General features: G+C 45.6%; 1 protein-coding gene and 1 long non-coding RNA gene across 6 annotated transcripts in view; one reads left to right on the forward strand and one right to left on the reverse strand.

The window, feature by feature from the left end:
- Positions 1-20,198, forward strand: part of LOC130285073 (uncharacterized) — a 115,413-nt gene that overhangs the window by 48,509 nt on the left and 46,706 nt on the right. Inside the window, exon 3 of one of the 3 annotated variants that reach the window (XR_008847240.1) lies at positions 15,590-15,809. The exons of the other annotated variants lie outside the window; for them this stretch is intronic. This is a non-coding gene — a long non-coding RNA (uncharacterized LOC130285073). The remainder of the gene's footprint in view (positions 1-15,589; positions 15,810-20,198) is intronic. 3 annotated transcript variants of the gene reach the window in all.
- LOC130285071 (aldehyde oxidase 1-like) overlaps positions 1-20,198 on the reverse strand; it is a 155,604-nt gene that overhangs the window by 32,420 nt on the left and 102,986 nt on the right. For all 3 annotated transcript variants that reach the window (XM_056536226.1, XM_056536227.1, XM_056536225.1), the window contains 2 exons: positions 16,113-16,304; positions 13,006-13,233 (listed from right to left, as the gene is read on the reverse strand). In XM_056536226.1, coding sequence (XP_056392201.1) covers positions 13,006-13,233; positions 16,113-16,304 — 420 coding nt within the window. The remainder of the gene's footprint in view (positions 1-13,005; positions 13,234-16,112; positions 16,305-20,198) is intronic.

Raw genomic sequence — 20,198 nt, forward strand, 5'->3', positions numbered from 1 at the left:
AGGTCAGTAGAAAGCTTCTTTATTGATCAAATGCAATCGATCAGTCGGGATACATGCAGGGGAGGATGGAACAAGATGTGGGGGTACAAGGAGCGGCGATGGACCGTTTACGCGCCGAGGCACTTCGTCAGGCCGGTGCTTGATACAGGAAGGAGAAGGGCGTGTTATATACCAGGTGATTTAAAGCGCATCTGTCATGGATATTATACCCCCCAGACTAATACCATGATAGTATAGATGATGACACTTATAATGCAGCTATACTTTTGGCTGCTCTTTATCACACTTCATCAGCAGGAAAATAGCTTTATTGTGCGGTCAGCAACAGTCAGATAGGCGTGGCTGAGGATCGTAATGCCCCATCTCCGCCACGCCTATCCCCTGTAAGTGAGCGCTGGGACCGCTGTGTGATTGACACACAGGTCCCCACCCCCGATGTTCATGATTTGCGGTCTGGCGTGACTCCACTGAGCCTATACATATTATGTGCACCTTTTATGATATATGATATACAGTGCCCGTACTCCTCTTATTTCTTCTCCTGGTGCCGGAGACGCACTGCTTCTGCTTTCACTAGAGGCAGAGAGAAAGTGCTCACTCCCATTGTCTGCCACCAGCTCAGTGCGCCTGTGCAGTGCTAGAGACAGGGGACGAGCTCTCTGCCTCTAGTGAAAGCAGAAGCAGCGCGTCTCCGGCACCAGGAGAAGAGGAGTACGGGCACTGTATATCATAAAGGTGCACATAATATGTATAGGCTCAGTGGAGTCATGCCGGACCGTACATCATGGACATCGATGGTGGGGACCTGTGTGTCAATCACACAGCGGTCCCAGTGCTCACTTACAGGAGATAGGCGTTGCGGAGGTGGGGCATTACGATCTCCAGCCACGCCTATCCGTCTGTTGCTGACCGCACAATAAAACTATTTTCCTGCTGATAAAGTGTGATAAAGAGCAGCCAAAGGTATAGCTGCATTACAAGTGTCATCATCTATACTATCATGTTATTAGTCTGGGGGGGTATAATATCAATGACAGTTGCGCTTTAAGAGCTTTTTCACTGCAGCCACTTCTAGCTTTATGCGCCCACTTATCCAAGGGCACAGAAGTGGAATGTGCTCCTGTCCAAGTTGCTGGTACTGCAGTCCCTTTTCGAGTGGACACTCAGAGCTTGGGGTTGTGTTGAGAGGCAGGGGCTGGGACAGGCAGTAGCTGGCCTTGCGGAGAACCGCCAGCTCGATTTTAAGATTCAACTAGGAGCTTTGCCATAATTTACACTGCATCAATTATACACTATTGGAGCTTGAATTACCACGTCTGCTGTCACCAAACTTGCCTTCCAATGGGTCCTTAAAAAAGGATTTAAAGTTTGCTCATTCCAATTACCAGGCTCTGTCATTGTGCCGCCATGTAAAAAAAAATCTATGTAATCTTTTCAAGACTGAGACCCTATGGTCGTCATCATATATTATCTCTGGAATTACCACAAGAATCCACTGAATTCACAGTTCCACACAGAGTAAGACAGTCGGGGGGGGGGGTGCTGAGAGGCAGGGGCTGGAACAGGCGGTATCTCACCTCGCGGAGGACCACCAGCTCGATGCTCACCAGAATGGGTCCTCAAAAGAGGATTTAAAGAAGATATCCCATGGAGCAAAAAAAAAATATACCTAGCCATTCCATAGTATATTCACCTACCACCTCTCTGACATGTTTGTGATTTTTTTCCAGCCCCCATTCACCGGCTATTCAGCTCATAAATTCCAGTTACTTCCTGGTTATGGTGGCTATCCCTGTGATCTCAAAGACTACATTTCCCTGCATGCACTGCTCACATTTCCTGCTCTCAGCTGCCTGAGCAGAGAGCTTGTTACCTCCCCTAACTTATGTTAGCCACTCCCACAGCTCTGCTAGCTCACTCCCACATAACACTGAGCTCCAATCATAGCCCTATACAGCAGGGTGGCCACGAGGAAACAAAATGTAATCTCAGTGCTCAGAGAGAGGGACCCTGGAGTTGAAGCTGCAGTTTTACACAGTAAAATCACTCCCTCCCCCTCCTGCTTCACAGTGGCACAATCACCTCCCCCTTCTCTGCCCTGCACTCCTCTCTCCCCAGTGCTCAGTGTGACAGCTCTACTCTTCCTCCCCTCCATTCTCAGTGTGACAGCTCTACGCTGGCAGCTCCCTCCCCTCCCCCCTCTCCTCCGTTATCAGTGTAAAAACATTAGCAAGGAGAGGGGAGAGAATCAGCCTGTTTGCTGGGGCTGCTATGATCTGTATCAGCCGGCATATAGGCAGTGCTGCTCAGCCAATCACTGCAGAACAGAGGGAGGACAGTGGGAATATTCATCAGATGGGAGGGGCTAAGGCCGAGCACAGGGAGCTCTCTGCAGCACAGGGGTTTTCTGGGTAATTGTCACGTCACGGCCCCCGGGATGCTGCTGATAACAGCCTGAATAGGGGGTCGAAAGTCATGAAAACCTGGAACAGCTGAATTTCCTGTCAGACAGAAGAATGCAGAAAAAGCTGGTTTCTAAGCAGCATTGGTAATGGAAGTGATTTACAAACCTGTATAACTTTACCTTCTGCACTAAAAGCTGAACAATTTTTTACTGTGAGACTTGTCCTTAAAAAAAATTAAAATAAATATAAATAAAATAAAAATTACATTAAAAAAAATCTCTTTAATCTCTTCAATTGTAATGCCATATGGTCTCCCTACTACCACATTCAGATGCTGTGTGGCATTGATTCTAATACCGATGCCTGTAATCTGCATGTCATACTGAATAACAGTATTATTTCATTAACACAACATACTCCGTATGCGTGTTACGACAAGGCAAAGTGTTCTACAACCTATTGAGGCTCTCTGTGGCCCAGAAATCACTACTAATGGCCATGCCTTTAATTCACCTGATCCTGCAGAATATAATTTAAGCAGTCATCCAAATCGCTCACTTTATAATCTGATAATAAGTCACGGAATCTCTGCGTACTGCTACGAGTGGGTGGACTACATATGGGCATAACTCCCTAATGTGGGAAGTACTTAACTGCTGTGGGAGACATACTTTAAGTGAAACTAATCTACCTAATGGGGGACCTTCGTGCCCCTACAGTAAAAGTTTGCAAGTATTATTACCATTTAGGAACTGTGATGGGAGTTTGTATAGAAGTGCAGAGGGTGTTGGAGCGATAAGTCTATGATCTTGTAGAATTTGCGGCACAAAGATCTGTTTGTGGAGGGGAAAGTCATCATGGTGGTTTGGCCCAGATAAAGAAAAGAGAATGACTCCAGATAGAAAAGACTGTGAATCATTGGATGAAACTGCACTGTCTTTTTACTACTGGTGTTCATCTGGGACCTTCACCTGACATTGAACCTAGCTAAGTGGACCTTTTCTAAAAGTAGATGAGTACCCCTGCCCTAGACTGAAGGTGCCAGACATGGTGCCACAGGACTCTACTTACCATCAGTGGAAACATAGTATATGGACAATGATTACATATTTTCAGTTACAGTCATGGTGGCATACTCTGCCTCTGCTTACAAAAAGCTGTACCGTGGTCCCTCAAGTTACAATATTAATCAGTTCCAGGATGGCCATTGTATGTTGAAACCATAACTCTATGGAAACCTGGTAATTGGTTCTGAAGCCACCAAAATCTCATCCCAAAATAGGAAAAAGTGAGGATTAAAGTGATATGTTACTCAGTACCTATTTTGTATGTATCTAGGACCTATATATCCCTAACAAATAGCATTTATATGTTTACTTGCTTTTTGTTCTTGCCTTATGGAGGGGACATGTCCATCTATCTCGCTCACTGTGGATGACTCCTCTGCTCTGAGTCTGGGAGCAGCCTGGCAGTCAGAAAATGTATGCAAATTACTGCACAGTAGTTTTTATGCAATCTGTTCCTAGTAAAGCTGGATGCTAATTAACATAGCTGTCACTGTGTATGTCATTCAGCTTTCACAGACTCCTGAATGTCTGATCAGACTTCTGGAGGTGATGGGATTCAGCGGCGCTGGTCAGGAGTAGACACGTCAGGTAGATAGACGAATGATTTTTATTTAAACAATGCAACGCGTTTCACCGCAGGGTTGGGTTTATATACAAGTGGGAATTAACCCTTCCCTGGGTTGCATCACTTTTTACATTAGTTTTAAAGATACAGGTTCAACAAAAACTGTACATAATATACTTGAACGTATGTAATAAAAAGTATAAAACATGAACAGAAAAATTCATAAAATAAGAAATGTATACACTCTAAGTGTATCATTTCCTGTACAAATATGTATAAATACACAGAAAATATATAAAATAAATCATAATCTATGGACCACAGCAGACATGTGTATGCACACACACACATGTATGCGTGATCACCTAAATACCTACAAGTATACCAACACAACATATACATAAAAGTATATTTTCTTATGTTGTGTTGGTATACTTGTAGGCATTTAGGTCACCACGCATACATGTGTGTGTGCATACACATTTTTATTGTTGTGTGTGGTACACATGTCTGCTGTGGTCCATAGATTATGATTTATATTTCAAGTATTGACTGTGTATTTATACATATTTGTACAGGAAATGATACACTTAGAGTGTATACATTTTCTTATTTTAGGAATTTTTATGTTCATGTTTTATACTTTTTATTACATACGTTCAAGTATATTATGTACAGTTTTTATGGAACCTGTATCTTTAAAACTAATGTAAAAAGTGATGCAACCCAGGGAAGGGTTAATTCCCACTTGTATATAAACCCAACTCCTCCTCTGCTTGTTATGCCTGATGAACCACACCTGCGGTGAAACGCGTTGCATTTTTTAAATAAAAATCATTCTTCTATCTACCTGACATGTCTACTCCTGACCAACGCCGCTCAATCCCATCACCTCCAGAAGTCTTGTTGCTGCCATTGTCTTGCTTGGATGGGAAGGCTGCAGGCCGGATCTTGTTCCTCACCCACGCTGACCATTGTTGTGTGTGAGTCCACACAACCGCATCTGGAAAGGGCATTCCCTATTTTATCCTCTGGACCCTGTACCTGCGGTATTACGCTATGGAGCGCTCTTCCTTGTCTTTCTAGTTGATCAGCTTCTTTGTAATTCAGGAGTCAAAGGAAGCTTTGGCTGTTCAAGCATGCTGGGAGTTGTAGTTTTGCATTGCAACAGCTGGAGCTGCAGTTTTAATAAAGCAATGTGTTAGAGCAGTTTTGCCTTTAGCTGTTGCAAAACTACAACTCCCAGCATGCCCACACATCCTTTGTAGTTTTGCAAGAGCTGGAGGCACACAGCTGGAGATTTTTTTTCAATAAATGTATATTTAAATATAATCTTATCAGTAGTACTAGAAAATATAAAAAGTTTTGCATAATGACAGTGCCTATAAACAAAAATAAGAAGATAACTAATACAGATAATGCAAGTCCTTACATATAAAGGAGCTGCTGGAAGCTGTATATCACTGTCTATGTAGAGGACAAGAGCTGCTTCAGGGTCCCGTACAGTACACGCAATGTCCTAAAAAAGTAACATGGAGCCGTCCTTTACCTGGGGTCCAAAGGAGCATCTAATCCTGGTACAGGTAAAGAGTAGAACAGAACATGTAGTACCACCCTATACTTTAGGGAGGTGCTACCAGACAGCCAGTCAGTGCATGCACTTCAGTAATACCAGTAAAATGCCCGTTCTGATTGATCGGTTCTTCACAGATCCGGACTGTCCGTAGCATTGTATGTTGAGTCTGGTTTCAAGTTACAATGGTCCAGAAAAGACCATTGTATGTTGAAACTATTGTGTGTTGAGGCCATTGTAAGTTGAGGGATCACTGTACTTCATTTACCCTCTAAAACTGACTGAGAGAGACTATATCTACTGATGATTTTATAATATTAACATGTAGGAGTACTAATCCACAACCAGTAAAGTTAAAGGGGTATTCCAGGATTTTTTTTATTTGACTATGCTACAGAGGCTGCAAAGTTAGTGTAGTTCATAATATATAGTGTCTGTACCTGTGTGTGACGGTTTTCTCACAATTCTTCTGTGATTTTCACCCCAATATTTATTTTTAACAGCATACAAAATGACTGCTGTCTCAGATTTTTCCCAGGTTGCAATGCGGCCGAGACCTGACTCACTAGTCAGCTGATGACAGGGAGCCTGTCTACTTCAATGGGTGGAGCGATCGCTTTGTGGGAGAGAGATCAATTTGCAACTAATGCAACAGCTGTAGGCACCCTGATTGAAAACCACAGGCCGTTTGAATGGATGCAGCTAATTTATGTTTTAATGGGTGGGGTGGCTGATGTGTGGGAGGGAAGAAAATGGAATTATGGGATTTGTAGGTAAAGAAGAAGACTCAAACAGGAAATACAGCTCACAAAAAGCTAGCCACAGTGTTATGGTAATCTCACAACATAGCCATTTAGCCCCAAGACAAGCGCAGATCCTTCCTAAGCATGTCCATTACTGTCTGGCAGGTATGTACTAAAATCACCTTATGGTGGATAACCCCTTTAAATTAAAGTGAAACTAACAGGATTTTCACCCGCACAAAACCCAATATACTAGGTTATAGTGCAGGTGAACAGCATAAAAAATTGGGGTCACTTCATTAAATTATTGAAGTATTGGCAGACTTATAGGTCTTTAGTCTTCTAGTTGTATTGCTCAGCTTTGTGCAATGAAGGTGGGGAACCAGCTCCCCGCCCTTCCCTGCCTCCTCCATGTCCCCGCTCTGGTTCGCCATGGTAATTTAATATTCAATGGTATTCACTTTCACATCACAAGCAAGTGAGAACCTGCACATTTATAATGCATTCATGTGCATTTATAAAGCCCCCAAAAGCAAAAATAAACCCACATGTGACACCATTTTAGAAACTACACCCCTCAATGAACGTAACAAGGGGTACAGTGGGAAATAACACCTCACAGGTTTTTTGAAAAGTGGGCCATAAATTGGAAAATTAGATTTTTTTACACTAAAATGCTGGGGTTACCCAATTTTTAACATTTTCACAAGGGGTAATATGAGGAATTGGGTTACAAATTTTGGAGGGCTTTTTCCCCTGACTATAAAAATACATCCACATATGGGGTAACATGCTGGGCGGGCGCACAACAAGGCTCAGAAGTCATAGAGGTCATTTTGTATTTGTGGCCTATGGCATATCAGTAGCTGACGGTTACATACATTCCGAGGAAAATACAAAAAGGAAGCACCCACATGTGACACCATTACAGAAAGTACCTACCCCGAGGAATGGGTATAGGGGTAAAGAGGACATTTTGAAAGCACAGGTGTTTCCTAAATTTATTTTCCAGGAATAGATGAAGGGTAGCTTTTGAAAATTGCAATTTTCAACCTATGCTCTGCTTCATTTTTCTGGGAACAACTAACATGTGACTCCGAATTGTCGCCTGGAAATACGACAGAGCTCAGCGAGAACTCTTCGCATTTGAGGCGGATGTTTGTTACGGACCTAACGGAATTATTTTCCCAGAATGATGACCCAGAGTACAGCCAAAAGTAAAAATGATGCCCGCCCCAAACCCTATACTCTGAATCATGATTCTGGAAAGGGGATGTGTGGGGCCGTCCCTATTCTGTTACCTCAAATGCGCAACCCGCTCAGGGAGGGAGAAAGTGTTGCGCATTTGAGGCAACTGCAAACCTCCAATGCTGTTGACTCTGTGTTCCATGACCCATTTTTTGAGGGGACAAAGATATTATGAGGGGCATTGGGAAAGAGGTTTTGGGTTTGATTTTTTGGGGGTAGGGTATTTTGGTATAAAATTGTAAAGACAATGTACCCTGGACTGGTACATTGGAGCCGAATTCTGGAGAATTAAAATCAGGGAAAAGGATAAAAAATGTAGTACTCCATGGAAGTGTGATACTCCCTGAAGCAGTTTTTAACGTAGAGGCCCAGATGATCGGGGCAAGTGTCACACTGAGTGGTGGTGTCCTTCCGAATCCCCCTCTTGTGACACACTATGCATTTTTTCTGAGATCATCCCTTCTTTCCAGTGTGGGGGACCTCACCTGGAAAGTGTTGGCTGGGGACGATCCGGGGCACTGAAGTTCCAGAGGTGCTCTGACCCGCTCTTTGGCGGTCACCAAAGATGAGGGCCCTTAGAACTACCTCTTGAAACTCCAGGTATGTCCCTGTGTTGCCAGCGTACTTGTACAGTATAAAAGAGTTGTACATGGCAACCTATACCATGTAGGCCACAACCTTTTTATACCATACACGTGTTTTCCGCATGGCATTATATGGTTTGAGGACTTGATCAGAAAGATCAATTCCCCCCATATACCGATTGTAGTCCAAAATACAATCGGGCTTGAGGACCGGTCCCGCGGTACCTCGCACAGGGACAGGGGTGCTGCCATTCCCATGAATAGTGGTGAGCATAAGGACATCTCTCTTGTTCTTATACCGGACCAACAACAGGTTCTCATGGGAAAAGGCACGGGACTCACCCCGGGGGATAGGAGCATGTAGGGGATGGGGCGGAAGGCCTCTTTGATTCTTCCGGACTGTCCCACAAGCGACCGTGGATCTGGCGGCGAGGGATGTGAAGAGAGGGATACTAGTATAAAAGTTATCCACGTAAAGATGGTAACCTTTATCTAGCAATGGTTGCAAAAGGCCCCAAACGATTTTCCTGCTAACACCCAGAGTGGGGGGACATTCTGGGGGTTCAAAACAGGAATCTCGTCCCTCATACACTATAAACTTGCAAGTGTAGCCGGAGGTACTCTCGCAAAGTTTATACATCTTCAAGCCATACCGCACTCGCTTGGTCGGGATGTATTGCCGGAAGCTGAGTCTCCCCTTGAAGCTGATGAGCGACTCATCAATAGCGACCGGGACATAGGCCTCCCAAAATCTGGCCCCGAAGTGATTGATGACTGGCCTGATTTTATACAGGCGGTCATGCACGGGATCAGTTCAGGGGGGACATGCCGCATTATCAGCATGGTGCAAACATCTCCGAATGGCCTCGAACCGGGAACGTGCCATGGCCATACTGTAGAGGGGTGTCTGGTAGAGGACGTCCCCACTCCAATATTGCCTGACACTGGGTTTTTAACTAGACCCATATGCAGCACGAGTCCCCAAAAGGTCCTCCTTTCGGCTGCATCGACTGGAGTCCAGCCTCCGGGTCTAGCTAAAAATGAGCCCGGGTTAGCGGCGACGAACTGTTGGGCGTACAGATTCGTCTGTGTAACCATCAAAATAACAAAGTCGTCACTGAAAAAATGACCGAAAAAGTCCTTTTCAGTGAACCCGGCAATGTTAATTTTGATTCCTGAGTCGCCAACAAACTCAGGAATCACGGGCTCGTGGTCCGCTGGCTGAGTCCAGACAAGTTCTCCGGTACGATGTACCAGTGATCTTGGCTGGGGGGCTTCACTAGTATGAGCGCCAGGGGGACTCATACTAGCATGGGGCACCGGGTCAAGAGCAGAGGAGGTTTGCGGCGCCGCACGGCGGCGAGTTCGACGCCTTGGTGGCTTATCATCTGAACTAGATGATAAGGAGGACGGTGAAATAAGGAAGGTGGGGTCTTCATCGTCCTCTGAGCCGCTCTCGGTGTCGGAGGCAATTATGGCATATGCCTCCTCCGCCGAAAACGCTCTGCGGGCTATTTCCCTACTCTAATGGGGATACGGGTGTGTGTGTATGGGGGGGAAAACTTTATTGGTGTGTGTGCTTTGTGTGGTGTGGTGCGAGACTACCTCCCTAACCCGCCCTAACCTAACTAAACTAACCCGCCCTAACAGAAAAAAATATAAAATAAAAAGGGGACTTTTTTTTTTTTTTTTTAAAAAGGGACTTCTAGTGCAAAAAAAGCCCTGCGCCAAAAAAAAGTGTTTATCTAATCAGTGGTGTGCGCACTGATTAGCGCTTGTGGTGGCAGGGGGTGCAGAAGTCAGTGGGGGGTCCGGCCACTCAGCCCAGAACAGTGGCTGGTGGCTTGTTCACAGACCCCCACACAAAAAAAAAAACGAAAAATTTAATAAAAAAACGCTTTACCCTGAAAAAAAATGCACCCACCTGAACCCAAAAAAAATGCTGAACAGTGATAAATCACTGATAACGGTGGGACAGACTGAAAAAAGCGCCGGCACCACAAAAAAAACCCGCTGATCAGTACTACGGGACTGATTAGCGGCGGGTGGACTTTAACAAACAGTGGCGGACCTCTCTTTTATAACTAAGAGGGTCCGCACACACGCTTAGGGGGAAAAAAAAAAAAAAGAAAGATCTGCGCCAAAAAAAACTCTGGCGGCAGACCGCAGCGACCCAGCAGGGCCAGGGTCATGCAGCTAAAGGTGCTACGGACCCCGGACACCCACTGATGTACGCTGAAAAAAAAAATACTTTTTAACCCTAACCTGTCTACCTGATCTAAAGCTAACCCAGGGGGATTTCTGTGCCAAGGGGCCACAGAAAGGGGGCAAGGGGCACTTTTTTCAACTGAGGGGATGGTGGGCAGCACGGGGCTCCGTCCTGCTCACCAGATCTCTGTGGAATGGCTGGCAGAACGGAGCAACAAGCTCCTAGCCCCCACCATCCCTTCCCATTACACTGTGATTGGTTTGGCCACTTTGGCCACCCAATCACAACTGTACTGAGGGGGGTGGCCACAATGCCAGCCCCCAGTACAGTACGGATGGTGATTGGTGGTGTATACTACACCACCAGTCACCATCTATATCCGGGTCACAGGGTCACACGTGACCCTGATGACCCGGAACCGCTGCAGAACGCCGGTAACTACTGCAGCGATCGCCGGTATAGGAGGTCCTCCGGCACACTGCCAGGATGTCTGCTGATTGAAATCAGCAGACATCCGGCTCCGATCCCCGCCCGGCAAGCGGCGGGGAACGGAATCGCAGCACATCGCTCGTCTGAATTGACGAGCGATGCTCTGCGATCGCCGACATGGGGGGGTCATCATGACCCCCCTGGGCGATATGCCGGGATGCCTGCTGAACGATATCAGCAGGCATCCGGCACCGGCTCCCCTCCGGCTAGCGGCGGGGGCCGGGAATGCGCAGGGCGTATCCATAAGCCCTGTGTCCTTAAGGACTTGGAAACGGGGGCGTATGGATACGCCCTGTGTCCTTAAGGGGTTAAACCAATCTTCAACTTAAGGTAATTTTCCTGAGACCCATATCCTCAAAATATGTACCTTGGCACACAAAATAACAGTTTTAGTAGAAGTACTTTATCTTTAATGTTATCTACGAATCCTCTTAATGTTACTTGAGTATATGTAAATTCCGATAACATTCAAATAAGAAATTATCTCCCACCAGTAGGAGACAATGGGAGAGCAGTCCCAAATTATATGTGAGAAATTGGCTTCATCCTGATGGCATCTAGAACATAGAGCGCTACCAGTATATCCAAAAGTTTTCATTAAAGGGGTATTCCAGGAAAAACTTTTTTTTATATATATCAACAGGCTCCAGAAAGTTAAACAGATTTGTAAATTACTTCTATTAAAAAATCTTAATCCTTTCAGTACTTATGAGCTTCTGAAGTTAAGGTTGTTCTTTTCGGTCTAAGTGCTCTCTTAGACAGAAGAGAGCTTTACTATGGGGATTTGCTTCTAAACTGGGCGTTTCCCAAGACACGTGTCATCAGAGAGCACTTAGACAGAAAATAACAACCTTAACTTCAGAAGCTCAAAAGTACTGAAAGGATTAAGATTTTTTAATAGAAGTCATTTACAAATCTGTTTAATTTTCTGGAACCAGTTGATATATAAAAAAAAAGTTTTTTTCCTGGATAACCCCTTTAAGTTAGGAGATAAATAAACTAGCATTCTTGTTAACAGAAAACAATGTTGTCAACTACTTCCCCCCTCCCCCCCCCCCCCAAATCCATATCTGTCAAACTGAGCCAGGCAGCTTAACTAAACCCAAATTGTGACTTCTCTCTATAATGTATTAAAGTTTATTTTTTCAAAGTGGCAGTGCCCATTTAAAGGGGTACTGCACTGGAAAACATTTTCTTTTAAATCAACTGGTGCCGGATAATTAAACAGATTTGTGAATTGTTTCTATTAAAAATTCTTAATCCCTCCAGTACTTATCAGCTGTTGTATACTACAGAGGAAGTTCTTTTCTTTTTGAATTTCCTTTCTGTCTGACCACAGTGCTCTCTGCTGACACCTCTGTCCATGTCAGGAACTGTTCAGAGCAGGAGAGGTTTGCTATGGGGATTTGCTCCTACTCTGAACACGTCCTGACATGGACAGAGGTGTCAGCAGAGAGCACTGGCAGAAAGTAATTACAAAAAGAAAAGAACTTACTCTGTAGTATACAGCAGCCGATAAGTACTGGAAGGATTAAGATTTTTTTTTATAGAAGTAATTTACAAATCTGTTTAACTTTCTGGCACCAGTTGATTTAAAAGAAAATGTTTTCAAGTGGAGTACCCCTTTAACTTTAGAATGCAAACTTTCCTTTACCCACCCTTTTTGGACTAATTATGATCTCTGATGTCAAGTCATTTAACTGAGTATTTCTTACAGAATAGAAATTTCGTAATCCTTTGATTTTTATTATGGGCAATTCTAAGAGTATCCATTCACATACAGTGCTGAATATTACTAAAAGCTGAATATCATGGCGATAAAGAAATGAAAGAAAGATGGAAAGGAGAGAAGCAAGAAAAAATTAGTTTTACGCCATCCTTCCTTACATACTTTGATGTGCCATTACAGACTTTTTATAAGGGCACTGTGATGGTAAAGCTTTCAATATGGTCCTAAAAACAGTCTAAATCTGAACAGACTACAACCATTCGTTAGAATAAGTAGGTAGAAGTACATTCTCTCCCAGCCCTATGCACGTGACCAACATGGATGTCTAATGGAAGTCTGTGGGACCATTTTGTGTCAGCTTTAAACAAGCCACCACCTTCTAGATATACTAACCTGGTGATAGAGCTTTTCAACAAAGCCAACTGTAAATTTTAGGGGTATTATGGCAAGTCCTCTCTTCTTCCAGTAGCTTTCTTTGTTGAATTTTTGGATCTGGGTTCTCCTCTTGGTATAAGATGACTTCTCCAAACACTCATTCCAACAACGCATCAGATTGGTGGAGTCAAACTCCTGCTTGTAATGTGTCTGTCCAATATCTTTATACATGTTCTTCTGCCGAACCTGAAAACATCATAAACTTTTACATAAATACCTCCTGCAAAAGTTACTGGCCTGTTAAGTTGCTTATGGATTATATTTGTACCATGCCTTTGATAACTACTGCTGAAGCCTTACAGAAGGGGCCTATACACATTAAGCTAATTTTGTCTGAAGTTGGTGGGCCATCTATTGTGCATGAACTGCATGGATGATATATGTTGAGCAGGTGTTTCGTAAGGAAAAGGATCAGGCATGAATATTACAGTGCCCAATCCTTTGTTCTCAAGGAAGAGAAACTGCGACCCTGGATGTCTGGCAGAGACTAACTCCCCTGTCCATTGAGAACCAAGAGCTAAACTGGGAACGCAAATGGTTGGATGATCAGTAGGAATAACCTGGGCATTCAGCCAACAGCTATTCAAGGGGATTTGTTTTTATATTTTATTTATTATTTGTTAGCTTTTTAAGCATAGTAAGGATAGACTTTCATATATAGAATTTCATGTATATTCTTATTGCTTAAAGGGGTACTCCATTCCTAGACATCTTATCCCCCATCCAAAGGATAGGGGACAAGATGTCTGATCACGGGGGTCCTGCCGCTGAGGACCCCTGCGATCTCTCCTGCAGCCCCCCAGTCATCAGCTGCACAGGCTGATGACTCACGATACAGGGGCCGGAGGATCGTGATGTCATGGCCCCGCCCCATCATGATGTCACACCCCACCCACTCAATGCAAGTCTATGGGAGGGGGCAGGGGAGATCGCTGGGTTCCCAGCGGCTGGACCCCCGCGATCAATCATCTTATCCCCTATCCTTTGGATAGGGGATAAGATGTCTAGGGGAATAGTACCCCTTTAAAGTGTACCTGCCATTTGCAAAAACTTTTCTTGTCCCGCTCACCCTTCCTGAATTTTGTCAAGACACACAGGCAATAGCTGCAGGGACAAAACAGCTTTTTGTTTATCCCAAAAATATGCACATTTTTTAATCAATGAATATTACAAATTTACATATAATGTTATTATCTACAGTATATAAAAGGTTTTTGCAAATGACAGGTACACTTTAATTTTATATAGATTCCTTTCACTGTTGTATTTTATGTTTTTTTGTTTTCATTTTTTTAAATGTGGCAATCTTATGGTTAAAGGGGTATTCCAGGCCAAAACTTTTTTTTATACATCAACTGGCTCCGGAAAGTTAAACAGATTTGTAAATTACTTCTATTAAAAATCTTAATCCTTCCAATAGTTATTAGCTTCTGAATTTGAGTTGTTGTTTTCTGTCTAACTGCTCTCTGATGACTCACATCCCGGGAGCTGTGCAGTTCCTATGGGGATATTCTCCCATCATGCACAGCTCCAGGGACGTGACACCATCATTGAGCAGTTAGACAGAAAACTTCAGAAGCTAATAACTATTGGAAGGATTGAGATTTTTTAATAGAAGTAATTTACAAATCTGTTTAACTTTCCAGAGCCAGTTGATATATATAAAAAAAGGTTTTGCCTGGAATACCCCTTTAAGTTTGTGATGCTAGAAAAAGTATGTAGTGGTCACCAAGAGTATTTAGTAGTGATAGTGAGGGTTGATCATGAAGGTAGTAGTCCCAGAGATGTCATGTGGCTTGAGTGGTGCAACCCTTGTGTTCCTCTGTAGATCCCAACATTAAAAGGGGTACTCAGGTGGAAAGCTTTTTTTATTTTTTAAATCAACTGATGCCAGAAAGTTAAACAGATTTGTAAATTCCTTCTATTAAAAAATCTTAATCCTTCCAGTACTTATTAGCGGCTGTATACTACAGAGGAAATTCTTTTCTTATTGGATTTCTTTTCTGTCACGACCACAGTGCTCTCTGCTGACACCTCTGTCCGTGTCAGGAACTGTCCAGAGCAGGAGAAAATTTATGTTGCTCTGGATAGTTCCTAAAATGGACAGAGGTGTAAGCAGAGAGCACTGTGGTCAGACAGAAAAGAAAATAATTTCCTCTCCGCTAATAAGTACTGGAAGGATTAAGAATTTTTCAACTGGCTCCAGAAAGTTAAACAGATCAGCTGCTGTATACTACAGAGAAAGTTCTTTTCTTTTTGAACTTACTTTCTACTGATGTAGACAGAGGTGTCAGCAGAGAGCACTGTTGTCAGACAGAAAAGAACAACTCCACTTCAGTAGCTGATAACTACTGGAAGGATAAAGATTTTTTAATAGAAGTAATTTACAAATCTGTTTAATTTTCTGGAGCCAGTTGATTTGAATAATTTTTTTTTCACCAGAGTACCCCTTTAGGGATCTATACGGGGGTGAACAGTGGTAATCATGCAGAATTTCCCTCCACTTACTTCCATTGAGACATGTCTCCTTTGGCCTATCTAGGAGGAACTCCCAGACTTGGTGGTTGCTACTGGACTAAGAGGCAGTCAACGTCCAGTTTTCTTGTGCGTACGTGCGTCGGCGTGCCTAACGACATGATGGCAGCGACGGAGAGCGAGGATACCCGGCCGGCAGCAGAGACGTATCGGAGCGACGGGGACACGGCGACAGCGATGGAGCGACATCCAGGGTAGCGGTGACGGGTCCGGAGTGGCGGGGACACGTGAGTATTACCTCCTATGCAGTGGTCTTCAATCTGCGGACCTCCAGATGTTGCAAAACTACAACTCCCAGCATGCCCGGACAGCCAACAGCTGTCCGGGCATGCTGGGAGTTGTAGTTTTGCAACATCTGGAGGTCCGCAGGTGGAAGACCATTATTGGGTTCAAAATCTTTATTTTTTTAGATTTTGCACCTATAAATTGGGTGCGTCTTATACGCCGGTGCGTCCTATAGGGCGAAAAATACGGTAAATGGTTGAATAAATCAGTTGTCTGCCCTAACAAATGACAATAACCAAGTTTACCTGGTCCGGAGGCAACCCACATTTTGTAGCCACTGCATCCATTATGGTCTCTGTGATCATGCCAGTTTGGGGAAAGCCAAATCCCCGGAAAGCAGTATTAGAAGGCAGATTTGTCTTGCAAGCCTTTCCCCGGCAGTTAAGATTGGGGAAGCTATATGCACTGTCCATCTTAAGCAGAGCCACTATTATCACCTGAAATGGGAATAAAAAAAATAAAAATAAAAAAAAATTACAAATTGCCACATATAATGATATACTAATATTCCTCCCTTACAAGAAAGCATTCAGATTTAGATAATTATTTGACATATTATCTAATGCGGTTTAGCAAAATATTGTTCTGGCTGTTTTTTTCTATTCAAGTGTAAAGAATTTAAAGGGGTACTTAGGGGGAAAACAATTTATTTTAAATCAACTGATGCCAGAAAGTTAAACAGATTTGTAAATTATGTCTATTAAAAATCTTAATCCTTCCAGTACTTATCAGCTGCTGTTTACTACAAAAGTGTTTTTCTTTTCTGTCTGTCAACAGTGCTCTCCGCTGACACATCTGTCCATGTCAGGAACTGTCCAGAGCAGGAGAAGTTTGCTGTGGGGATTTGCTCCTGCTCTGCACAGTTCCTGACATGGACAGAGGTGTCAGCAGAGAGCACTGTGGTCAGACAGAAAATAAAAGAAAAAAGAAAAGAACTTTCTCTGTAGTATAGAGCAGCTGAAAAGTACTGGAAGGATTCAGATTTTTTAAGAGAAGTAATTTACAAATCTGTATAACTTTCTGGCACCCGTTGATTTCAAAAATAGTTTTTCACCGGAGTACCCCTTTAAGACCTTTCTTCTTATGCCACCAAAGAACAATACCACTTCAACAGAAAGTTTATTTCAACATTCTAATTCTTCATGCATTCCAATAACATCCCATAGGAAAGAGGAAATTTGATCTTACCTATGTGTACAGTATATGTTTGTTTTCATACTAGTTGGACTATGTAAGCAATACAGCATTATTTATTACATAATATAATGAAAGACAATCTGTCATCAGTGTTACTGTCACGATTCGGCTTACAGGTAGTGGATCCTCTGTGTCAGCGAGGGATTGGCGTGGACCGTGCCGGTGGACCGGTTCTAAGAGGCTACTGGTGTTCACCAGAGCCCGCCGCAAAGCGGGATGGTCTTGCTGCGGCAGTAGCAACCAGGTCGTATCCACTAGCAACGGCTCAACCTCGCTGACTGCTGAGAAGGCGGACAGAAGGACTAGGCAGAGGCAAGGTCAGACGTAGCAGAAGGTCGGGGCAGGCGGCAAGGTTCGTAGTCAAGATGGATAGCAGGAGTTCAGGTAACACAGGCTTTGGACAACACTAAACGCTTTCACTGGCACAAGGCAACAAGATCCGGCAAGGGAGTGCAGGGGAAGTGATGTGATATAGCCAGGGAGCAGGTGGAAGCCAATTAAGCTAATTGGGCCAGGCACCAATCATTGGTGCACTGGCCCTTTAAGTCTTAGAGAGCTGGCGCGCGCGCCCTAGAGAGCGGAGCCGCGCGCGCCAGCACATGACAGCAGGGGACCGGGACGGGTAAGTGACTTGGGATGCGATTCGCGAGCGGGCGCGTCCCGCTGTGCGAATCGCATCCCCGAAGGCCATATCAGTGCAGCGCTCCCGGTCAGCGGGACCGACCGGGGCGCTGCAGGGAGAGAGACGCCGTGAGCGCTCCGGGGAGGAGCAGGGACCCGGAGCGCTCGGCGTAACAGTACCCCCCCCCTTAGGTCTCCCCCTTTTTTTGTCCGACAACTGCTTTACCTGGGACGAGGACACCGGGAAAGAATGGAGGGTTTCCTCAACGGCAGGCAGTACAGCAGGAGTGGGAATGGGGAGGGAGGGCAGAGGGTGAAGCTTGGCACGGGACAGTGTGTCACCAGGACGGGGGCCATGAGGAGGCACTGAGGCTTGCCTGACGGGACTGGGAGGGGGGGAGAGGCATTTCTTGTGGCAAGCAGAGTCCCAGTTCTTGATCTCCCCGGTGGTCCAGTCAAGGGTGGGAGAATGAAGCTGGAGCCATGGCAGACCGAGGAGGACCTCAGAGGTGCAGTTGGGGAGGACGAAAAATTCAATCCTTTCGTGGTGGGGTCCAATGCACATTAAGAGGGGTTTTGTGCGGTAACGCACGGTGCAATCCAATCTAACTCCGTTGACCGCGGAAATGTAGAGCGGCTTGACGAGACGAGTCACCGGGATGCAGAACTTATTCACCAAAGACTCCAAAATGAAATTCCCAGAGGCACCAGAGTCCAAGCAGGCCACGGCTGAGAGGGAGGAATTGGCTGAAGGAGAAATCCGCACGGGCACCGTGAGACGTGGAGAAGCAGACTTTGAACCAAGAGACGCCACACCCACGTGAGCTGGGTGCGTGCGTGCGTTTCCCAGACGTGGAGGACGAATAGGGCAATCCACCAAGAAATGCTCGGTACTGGCACAGTACAGACAAAGATTTTCTTCCCTACGGCGATTCCTCTCTTCCTGGGTCAGGCGAGACCGATCCACTTGCATGGCCTCCTCGGCGGGAGGCCCAGGCGTAGATTGCAAAGGATACTGTGGGAGAGGTGCCCAGAGATCTAAGTATTTTTCCTGGCGGAGCTCCTGATGTCTCTCAGAAAAACGCATGTCAATGCGGGTGGCCAAATGGATAAGTTCTTGCAGGTTGGCAGGAATCTCTCGTGCGGCCAGCACATCCTTGATGCTACTGGATAGGCCTTTTTTAAAGGTCGCGCAGAGAGCCTCGTTATTCCATGATAATTCGGAAGCAAGAGTACGAAATTGGATGGCGTACTCGCCCACTGAAGAATTACCCTGGACCAGGTTCAGCAGGGCAGTCTCGGCAGAAGAAGCTCGGGCTGGTTCCTTCGAAGACACTACGGACTTCAGCGAAGAAGGACTGGACTGTGGCTGTGGCAGGATCATTGCGGTCCCAGAGCGGTGTGGCCCAAGACAAGGCCTTTCCTGAAAGAAGGCTCACTACGAACGCCACCTTAGACCGTTCTGTAGGAAACAAGTCCGACAACATCTCCATATGCAGGGAACATTGAGACAGAAATCCACGGCAGAGTCTAGAGTCCCCATCAAATTTGTCCGGCAGGGACAAGCGGAGGCTAGGAGCGGCCACTCGCTGCGGAGGAGGTGCAGGAGCTGGCAGAGGAGATGGTTGCTGCTGTAGCAGAGGCAGAAGTTGCTGTAACGTGGCGGTCAACTGCGACAGCTGCTGTCCTTGTTGGGCAATTTGCTGCGATTGCTGAGCGACCACCGTGGTAAGGTCAGCGAGACTTGGCAGCGGCACCTCAGCGGGATCCGTGCCGGATCTACTGTCACAATTCGGCTTACAGGTAGTGGATCCTCTGTGTCAGCGAGGGATTGGCGTGGACCGTGCTGGTGGACCGGTTCTAAGAGGCTACTGGTGTTCACCAGAGCCCGCCGCAAAGCGGGATGGTCTTGCTGCGGCAGTAGCAACCAGGTCGTATCCACTAGCAACGGCTCAACCTCGCTGACTGCTGAGAAGGCGTGGGACAGAAGGACTAGGCAGAGGCAAGGTCAGACGTAGCAGAAGGTCGGGGCAGGCGGCAAGGTTCGTAGTCAAGATGGATAGCAGGAGTTCAGGTAACACAGGCTTTGGACAACACTAAACGCTTTCACTGGCACAAGGCAACAAGATCCGGCAAGGGAGTGCAGGGGAAGTGATGTGATATAGCCAGGGAGCAAGTGGAAGCCAATTAAGCTAATTGGGCCAGGCACCAATCATTGGTGCACTGGCCCTTTAAGTCTCAGAGAGCTGGCGCGCGCGCGCCCTAGAGAGCGGAGCCGCGCGCGCCAACACATAACAGCAGGGGACCGGGACGGGTAAGTGACTTGGAATGCGATTCGCGAGCGGGCGCGTCCCGCTGTGCGAATCGCATCCCCGAAGGCCATATCAGTGCAGCGCTCCCGGTCAGCGGGACCGACCGGGGCGCTGCAGGGAGAGAGACGCCGTGAGCGCTCCGGGGAGGAGCAGGGACCCGGAGCGCTCGGCGTAACAGTTACCTGCACTAATCTGTTGGTA

The sequence above is a fragment of the Hyla sarda genome, chromosome 8 (assembly GCF_029499605.1).
Source record: "Hyla sarda isolate aHylSar1 chromosome 8, aHylSar1.hap1, whole genome shotgun sequence".
In the NCBI taxonomy this organism is placed as follows: domain Eukaryota; kingdom Metazoa; phylum Chordata; class Amphibia; order Anura; family Hylidae; genus Hyla; species Hyla sarda.